General features: G+C 32.8%; 1 protein-coding gene across 1 annotated transcript; it reads right to left on the bottom strand.

The window, feature by feature from the left end:
• Positions 1 to 5516: 5516 nt before the first annotated feature.
• LOC108869715 lies at positions 5517 to 6203 on the bottom strand. Its single transcript, XM_018654498.2, has one exon. The coding sequence runs from the start codon at positions 6147 to 6149 to the stop codon at positions 5574 to 5576; it is 576 nt and encodes a 191-aa protein (XP_018510014.1). The 5' UTR covers positions 6150 to 6203; the 3' UTR covers positions 5517 to 5573.
• Positions 6204 to 10259: the final 4056 nt, after the last annotated feature.

A 10259-nucleotide genomic window follows, 5' to 3' on the forward strand; every position in this document is an offset into this window, starting at 1 on the left:
AATTTTTTTGTAAATTAATAACTCTATAAATTAATAAAATACCAAAATACCAATATTATAAATTTATAGAATTTTTACTGTATATATATATATATATATATATATTTAAAGTAGGTTTTTATCTTTTTTATAGATCAAATAAGCAAGCAATGTACCAAAAATTGAACCATAAGCACATTTCTTAAAAACAACATTTTAGTTAATCATCTATACAAAATTAAAATTCAGCTGGGTATATTTCGGATATCAGGTACAACAAACGTTAATAAAAATATTTTAATAATCATATATCTGTATGCGGTAGTTAGGCACTTTTTAAGAAACTATATTTCTGAATGCCTAAATAGATCTTTTGATTTTAGAAAATTCGTTTTGTTTAGATCCGATTTTTAGAATACTATTTTCTAAAATTTAAAGTTGCTCGGAAGACATCACAAATTATAGTATTTCAACTCTTTTTCGTCGCACATACTTAAGAAAAATATTTTTATAAGTTTACAAAAACAAACATTCTAAAATGTATAAAATTTACTTAAAATTCAAAAGACAAAATCCGCGCGTAGCGCGGAAAAAAAGATCTAGTACGGTTAAGACCTCAAGATCTTTCCATTTAACAGCACCTTAGGGTAATAAAAAGAAACTTGAAATGAATCTCTTCAATCAACTGAGATTTACTTAACAAATTTACAATGATTTCAAAGTTTAACGAGGGCAAGTGCATCCACACCTTCCCTTACTAGATCCGTCCCTGCTATTAGTCATTTGGTCTGATGTCTTGAATTCACGAAATATGTTTTAGCCTATAAGTATAAGACCAATATACAGTTTTCGCACTACTAGGAATATACATGGTTCTGTTTTTTTTTTTAATATAATTCCAAATCAATACATTAGCACAAAGCTGGCTAATTTATTGGGCTCTAATAATAAAGGAGTCGTATGCTATATGGTATCTTAACCAACTTGTTATAAGTTTGTGACGAAAAAAACTTGTAGTAATCAGAGTAACCTCGCATTTTCCTATTAAAAGTTGTGTTTCATATTTTAATAGTATAGAATTTTAACATTTATGATAGCTTATACGATTTTCATGATAAATTTTTAAGATTTTCTCATAGTATATTATTATAAGGATGTCAAATGAATTATTCACGTCTAAATGAATATTTTATTTCTTTGGACATTGATGATTTAAAGTCAAATAGAATCATATAAAAATAAGAATTAGGATATTATAATCCTGATAATAAAACATAACATGTGCTGTTTTGACTAAAAATGTGATTTCTAAGCTTTGATAGAATTTTTATTTTTATTTTTTTTTGCTTTTATAGAAATTATGAGTAGGGTTTAAGTTAAGATTTGAAAATCCATTACTATCATGGTATTAGGAGAAAGAAAATAATTTCTTTTTAAACAGACCAACATACTATTTAAGAAGAGATACAAAACACCACACAATCTTATGATAGAAGACTCGTAGTTACTACCTTAAGACATGTAATATATACATGCTGTAAATCTAAGAACAGAGAGACTTGAATGTTCTTCTTATTGATAATCGATAAAGAATACATTATACTTATACTAGGGGGATGATCGAAAACCCTACAAAAGATTTGGAAAATATCCCAAAGACATATGGATATATCCTAAACCTTAACATAATTATCGCTTTAGTTATAAGGAAATATACTATTTCCTAATACTCCCCCTCAAGTTGGTGAGTGAAGATTCTGAACTCCCAACTTGGACAATAGATGATCAAACTGTGGTCGACCAAGCGCCTTAGTCAGAATATCCGCGAGCTGATCTTTTGTACTGACATGACGAAATAAAATGAGTCGAGCTTTAGCAGCATCTCGGACAAAGTGGCAATCCCTTTCTATGTGTTTTGTTCTTTCGTGAAAGACTAGATTGGACGCAATATGAATAGCTGCCTGACTATCGCAGTAAAAAAGGACTGGTTTAGCTACTGAAACACCAAGATCAACAATGAGTTGAATAAGCCAACGTATTTCTTTAGATGCTGCAGCCATCGATCTGTACTCTGCTTCTGCAGATGACAGAGAAACCATATCTTGTTTCTTAGTTCTCCAAGCAATCGGAGACCCACCAAGCAGCACGACAAAAGAACTAAGCGATCGTCGAGAGGATGGACATGACGACCAATCTGCATCGCAGTAGACAGATAGCTCAAGATTTGCGTCGGCCTTTAACAAAATTCCTTGACCAGGACATCCTTTAAGAAAACGAACGACCCGCAATGCTCCTTCCCAATGTGCTTCTGTGGGAGCTTGCATGAATTGTGAGAGAATATGAATGGAGTAGCACAGCTCAGGCCGAGAGATAGATAGATAGACGAGTCTACCAACTAGCCTTCTGTACTTTTTGGGGTCTGAAAGTAGTGGACCATCATCGGAGGCAAGCTTATGATTCTGTTCCATGGGTGTGGAGACTGGTTTCGAACCCAACAGTCCAGTTTCAGCAATAATATCGAGAACATATTTTCGCTGAGATATGTAAATTCCTTCGGCTGAGCGAGCCACTTCAATGCCGAGAAAGTACTTCAACTTGCCGAGATCTTTCATATGGAAGCACTTTCCTAGATAAGCTTTAAACTTGGTGAGTTTGTCAGAATTGTTGCACGCAATAACTAAATCATCGACATATACCAGTACTCTAATCTCTGTCCCGTTGCGTGAGTAAGTGAATAAAGAGTAATCAGAGTAAGATTGCTCAAAACCGAACTTAAAAAGTGCTTGAGAAAGCTTTGCAAACCAACATCTTGGTGCTTGTCGAAGACCATACAATGACTTTCGTAGACGGCACACTTTCTTTGGATCAGAATGACTGAAACCCGGTGGAAATCTCATATAGACTTCCTCTTCGAGATCACCATGTAGGAATACATTATGAACATCCATCTGATGAACTTCCCAATTTTTTGCTGCAGCCAAACAAAGTAGACCTCGAACCGTTGTCATCTTCACGACTGGCGCAAACGTCTCATTAAAATCTTCTCCTTCAATTTGCCTATTTCCACAGACAACTAGACGAGCTTTGTGTCTCTCAACGGTACCGTCGGCGTTATATTTAATCTTAAACACCCACATACATGCGATTGCAACCTTGCCTGGTGGAAGATCTGTAACGTCCCAAGTGCCTTGTTCTTCAAGAGCATCTACTTCACCACGTACAGCTTGTCGTCATACTTCATGCTTGACGGCCTCGGAGTAACTCTTAGGTTCTACTCCTGCAGTGACAGCTGCGAGATACACTTGATGCGACGGTGAGAAATGCGCATCAGTAATATACTCAATCAAAGGATAAGGAGTCTTACCTGAGACTGTTTCAGAGGACGGTGAAGAAGCACAATGCTGAGCGAGTGGGGTATCTTTAAGACATACGGTATGATAGCTGATGTAGTCTTGATATTTCACTGGTGGTGCTCTTATTCTTTGTCCTCTACCAAGAAGTTCTGTCTCTGGAGGTGTGACAGCAGTTTCTGCAGTTTCTGCAGGCAAATCAACGGGTAGTGTAGGTGTTGAACTAGTTGTGTTTGCTTCCTCTGTTTGCGAAGGAAGAACAGGTAAAGGATCAGGCGGGGAAACTGTTTCACCGCTAATGCTCTGCGTTCTGCCCTCCGTACTCCCCCTGTCGTTGGAGCTATCTGTTTGTTGGATTAACCAATCATCATCACAAAATAGAGAGGGTGTTGCAGCAGGAGCCTGAGACGCACAGGGAACTACTGAAGATGCAAACGGGAATTCTGCTTCATGAAAAATTACATCACGACTGATGATGAACTGTTCTTTCTCTAAATCAAAGATCTTCCATCCTTTTTGACCATAAGGATAACCAACAAATATACACCTTCTACTTCGAGAACCAAATTTATCCCTATCTCTGCCTCGAAGATGTGAGTAGCAGAGGTTGCCAAATACACGAAGTTGATCATACTGTGGCTTGCGACCATATAACACTTCATAAGGAGACTTAGCATTGAGAAGCTTCGTAGGTGTACGATTAATTAGATGAGCTGCTGTCATCACTGCCTCACCCCAAAATTTAATTGGTAGACTTGCTTGAAATAAGAGTGCTCGAGACACGTTAAGAATGTGTCTATGTTTCCTTTCGACGCGTCCGTTTTGTTGCGGCGTGTAGACACATGAAGTTTGATGAAGAACTCCATTCTCACGGAAATAACGAGCAAGACAAGTGAACTCTGTTCCATTATCTGACCGAACTATCTTTACTGACTTTCCAAATTGCTTTTCGGTCATTGTACAAAAGTTCTGAAGCACTGTTTTGACCTCCGACTTTTCGAGTAAGAGATACGTCCATACGGCTCTCGAATGATCATCAACAATTGTAAGAAAATAAACTGCTCCACAAGAGGCACGAGTACGATAAGGTCCCCAAACATCGCAGTGAATTAACTCAAAACACTCATTAGTTTTATTAGAACTGTCATAGAATACTTCTCTAGTCTGCTTTGCCCGAAAACAAGTGTCACAAGGACTTGGGTCTGCATTTTTATTCGAAGAAAACATAGGTAATGACGATAAAATAGTAAAAGAGGGATGTCCGAGCCTCTGGTGCCAACGAAACTGATCCACTGAGCTAACAACTTGATCTGTTACACGATGAACCCTTGCAGCCATGACGTCCTTAAAGTAGTATACCCCATCTCGCTCTTCACCGGCTCCAATCAGAGTCCTCGTAAAACGGTCCTGTAAGATACATATAGTGTCAGTTAGCAAAGCGAAACAGTTTGTTTGTTTTAACAACTTTGAAACCGAGATCAAAGAACAATTAAGGTTAGGCACAAATAAGACATTCTCGAGTGTGATCTTATCCGATAGAGGAAAAACACCCATATGAGTTGCGAATGTCTTATTTCCATCTGCGAACCCAACCGGACATGGTGTGATACTGACGGTATGCGTTAATAAAGACATGTCTCCAGTCATCTGATAGGAGGCTCCAGTATCAAGTATCAAATCACCATGTCTGTTCTTACCAGAGAGTTTATCATTTGAAGGACGAGCTCTTTCATTCACCATCTGAGTGAGTGCTTGCCATTGCTCCTGTGTAAATTCTGGAAACGTTGAGGAATTTGAAGTCGTTGCGTGAGCATTGTTGACTCGAGAATCCGTGTTCCTTGACGAGCTATTGCCTCGTCCACGACCTCCTCTGCCTGCTCCTCTGTTACTTCCATTGTTGCCTCTGTTTGGTGGCCTGTCCTCCCACCAATCAGGAAACCCGATAAGTTGCCAACACCCAGCTTTATCATGACCGCGACGTCCGCAGTGAGAGCATGTAGGAACCCGATCTCGTTTCTCAGGACCTACTGAGTTGGTACGCGAAGTTTGTTGATCTGAAACAGAATTGGTTTTGGCGACGAAGCCTACGGCAAGTTGCTGTGTTTCACGATCTTTAGACGAGTTCAGTCTCTGTTCTTCGCGAATGATTTTCGCATAAATCTCACCAATGTCAAGCTCTGAGTCAGACGAGATAATAGACTGACAAATTCCACCAAAACGACTCTCATCCAAACCCATAACGAACTAATGAATTTTCTCTGCTTCCCTTGCTTTCTCGAACTCTATTATAGCTGAACACGTACACTTCGGAAGCGGAGAGTACATGTCTAGTTCTTCCCACATCTTTGATAGTCGACCAAAATAGTCAATCACCGACTGACCCTCTTGTTTGCACCGCGCGAGTTGCTCCTTAAGGTGATGTATACGGACTCTGTTCCCCACTGAGAACCGTTTACGTAGATTCTCCCATAGTTTGTGTGAATCTTGTATGAAAGTGACCGTGGACCTTACTCGAGACTCGATGGACGTCCTTATCCATCCTACAATCATAGAATTAACTGAAAACCACAGTTCCAAATTTGGATCTCCTGTAGCTGGTTGCGGAATGGTACCCTCGATGAAACCAAGTTTACGTTTTGCACGAAGTGCATTGGTCATCTCGCTGGCCCACTCGTTGTAGTTCTCTCCTGTCAACGTCACCGACGTTATTAATGCTCCGGGATTGTCTGAAGCATGGAGAGAGTATGGTGTTGCGGCTACAACACCTCTGTGTTCTGTAGTTGAACTCTTGGACGCAGAAGAATCGTCTCCTTCGCCCATTGTTTCCGAACTTCGGAAAGACTAGCTTTTAGAAAGAAAAATTTAGATCGCAGAAACGTTCCGCTCTGATACCATGTAAATCTAAGAACAGAGAGACTTGAATGTTCTTCTTATTGATAATCGATAAAGAATACATGATACTTATACTAGGGGGATGATCGAAAACCCTACAAAAGATTTGGAAAATATCCCAAAGACATATGGATATATCCTAAACCTTAACATAATTATCGCTTTAGTTATAAGGAAATATACTATTTCCTAATACATGCATTACTCATTTTATGTTTATTTTTCAGTTTTGGCATTTGCCTAGTTTGTATTCTAAATGATGTATAATAATATTGATTTGACCTTTTGAAGAGTGTTGGTTAAGAATGTGATGGTCCTGATGGAGAATGCTTCTCTTGTTTTCTTTTACATGAGGGCCATTGACGTTATCTGTGTGGGAGGGTCTACCCTTTTGATTTAGTCACCTTTTCAAATGAAAAAGTATTCAGAAATACATAATGATGTTTTTAATTAATTATGGATTTTAATTTTGTACAGATTCGTGGCGAGACTGGCTCAAAATCTACACTCAGCAAAAGAAAATGACATTTAGATAAGACATAAAGATAGGGTCACAGGGGAACATTTATTCCTATAAAATTCCCTTTTTGTTCCTAAAGCACTCTCTGATTAACTAACCCACCTTTGACATTTTGAACAACAACGTCGACCAAATTATTTTTGAGAAAAATGGATGGTGTTTTGATACTCATAGAGAGAAACTTACTAATATTAACGATACAAATTTAGTTTGATCGTTTGCGATTATGGATGGGAATACTGGATTTTCTGTTTTTCTTCTTCTACTCATTAAGTTAATTTGTCAGGTCAAGTGAAATCAAATGAAAAAGTCAAAAGGATATAATCTATACTAATAAAAGGGACCTTTTGAGGCTCCATAGAGCGTCCACATCAGCAAAAAAAACTTCTCCCGAAAGATGACATGTGGCATAAAATATAGTTTTACATTTTAATATTACTAATTTTCGAAAATTATAAATAATATGTAAACATACAGCATAAAAATGGAAAAACTACATTAAAGATATGTAAGATTACCATTTTTCACATAAAGAAAAAAGACGGTTTATCTCCATAATGTAACATTACCGTTTTCTAAAAAAGATACTAATAAAATTGACCTTTAAAAGCTCCATAGAGCGTCCACATCAGCAAAAAAGCTTTTCCCGAAAGATGGCACGTGGCATAAAATATAGTTTTACATTTTAATATTACTAATTTTCAAAAATTATAAATAATATGTAAACATACAGCATAAAAAAATGGAAAAACTACATTAAAAATATGTAAGATTACCATTTTTCACTTAAAAAAAAGACGGCTTATCTTCATAATGTAACATTACCGTTTTATAAAAAAAAAACAAAAACATTATATATAATTTTGAAAATAATAAATATATGTAAAAATACAACATAAAAAATGGAAATACTACATTAAACATATGTAAGATTACCATTTTACATTTTTATTTAAAAATAATAATATGTAAACATACAACATAAAAATGGAAAAACTACATTAAACATATGTAAGATTACCATTTTTCACTAAAAAAAAAAGACGGTTTATCTCCATAATGTAACATTACTATTTTGTAAAAAAAACATTATATATAATTTAGAAAATAATAAATAATATGTAAACATACAACATAAAAAATGGAAATACTACATTAAGCATATGTAAGATTATCATTTTACATTTAAAAATAACAATAATATGTAAATATACAACATAAAAAAATGGAAAAACTACATTAAACATATGTAAGATTACCATTTTCACTAAAAAAATGGTTTATCTCTATAATGTAACATTACCATTTTATATAAAAAACAAAAAAAACATAAATATAACTATTTGACTATTTGTCCAAGTTCTTCTATTAAACATTGCTGTTTTACATTAAAAATGGAAAAACACATTAAAATTTAAACATCTATCTTAAAATATAAAATATCGATATTAACTAAATATAAAGTATAAGAAAGAGAAATACTCAATATATAGAAAAATAAATAATAAGTAAATATTATAAATATATAAATATACGAATAATATATACAATAATAAGTAAATGCACAATTTTTTAAAAATGGAAAGAGTACATTAAATATTAAACATCTATATTAAAATGTAAAATATAGATATTAAGTAAATATAAAGTATAAGAAAAAGAAATACACAACTTAAAAACAATGGAAAAAAGTATATTAAGATTTAAACATCTATCTTAAAATGTAAAATATAAATATTACCCAAATAGAAAGTATAAGAAAAGGAAATACACAATTTAAAAAAATGGAAGAAGTACATTAGTATTTAAATATCTATCTTAAAATGTAAATCTATCTTAAAATATAAAATTATTAGTAAATAGAAAGTATAAGAAATAGAAATACACAATATAAAGAAACATAAATCATAAGTAAATATATAATATAAGTAAATACCCAATTAAAAAAATGGAAAATTACATTAAGATTTAAAAATATATCTTAAAATTTAAAATATAGATATTACGTAAATAGAAAGTATAACAAATGGAAATATACAATGGTAGTAAATTATATAAAAATAGAAATACCACATTAAACAAAAAAAATAAAAATGTATAGTTTACATCAAGAAAGTCCCTATAAAACTCATTATTCCATCAACATCAACCTCACACTATCAAGGAAAACTTCAAATCACTCGAGCAAAAAAATAGTTCCACCATCAACTCATGTCGTCCCAAAAATCTTTAATGACCTTGAAAGAGATTTTTTATAACAACGAACTTTTTATTAGGTGGATTCATTATTGGGAAACCCGCAACTTCCAAAAGCCAAACTTATTCATGAGAATTGAATTGCTTTTCATAGACTCAAAGGTATTCTTACAAATTTAAAGTAATCTAATCTAGAATTTTATTGTTAATATTCATTCAAGCGTTTATCCCGAAACACTTTCTTCCTCGCCGAATCAGGTATTGGTTCATGTTGGTTTAGTATTGCTTTTGGTTTATTAACCGGTTTAGGATGATCCTATTGTAAATATAATTTAAGTTGGTTTAGCATATATTATGCTTAAAATAAATTAAATTAAATAATAGTAATATTAAGCTTAAAATATAATTTTAGAGAGTTTTCAAATATAGTTTACAGAACATTATAGGTGATGAATTTAATTTATTCAATTCGTTTATTACTTAAAACTAAGTTTTTTAAAAAACATACAGAGTTAGAAATATCAATGATGGATTGGTGAGTATAACGTGAAGACAAAAATATAAATATTTGATTTTCAAGATAAGAAATTCAGCTTTTATTCAGTTACTCAATATATAATATCTTAAATTATTTTTTAAAAATATACATAATTTATATATATAGATTAATCTTCCAAACTTAAAATATTATATTATATATGAATAATGTTTTTAAATTAAAATAATTTCTGATTTAAAAAAAATAAAAACAACAAATGGTTATTTCAAATAATGGATGTAATTTACATTATACTATCATTTAAAAAGTATTAGATACGTTTTGATATATCATTATTTTCTATTTCCAGAAAACAGTAAATTGTTAAACATCAATATCATCTAGGTTAAGTATACGAACATCACAAATTCAAACATCACAAAAAATATTTACATAAACAATATTCAAAAGAATAGTTATATACTTAATATTTCAAAATCAAAGATATTTTTGCTAAAATTGTACTTACCTGGCCAAGGAGATCGATCATCTTTTTACGGATCAATCGATTGTTGAGCATGTGGTCGATCCAAAAATATTCTGCAGTTTAATTAAATATTTAAAGCATTTATTCCAACACTCAACATATAGTTTTGCTAAATATGATAACTAGACAGCCAACAAAATTATAAAAAAATATTTAAATAGTAAAAAATATGTTAATTTAACGTGTTAAAATTTAAAAACAAATTTTAATTATGACATGCATCTTAATATTTATATAAATATATATCATAACCTAAATTTAAAAACAAATTTTAATTATGACATGCATCTTAATATT

Source organism: Brassica rapa, chromosome A09 (assembly GCF_000309985.2).
Source record: "Brassica rapa cultivar Chiifu-401-42 chromosome A09, CAAS_Brap_v3.01, whole genome shotgun sequence".
Classification (NCBI taxonomy): Eukaryota; Viridiplantae; Streptophyta; class Magnoliopsida; order Brassicales; family Brassicaceae; genus Brassica; species Brassica rapa.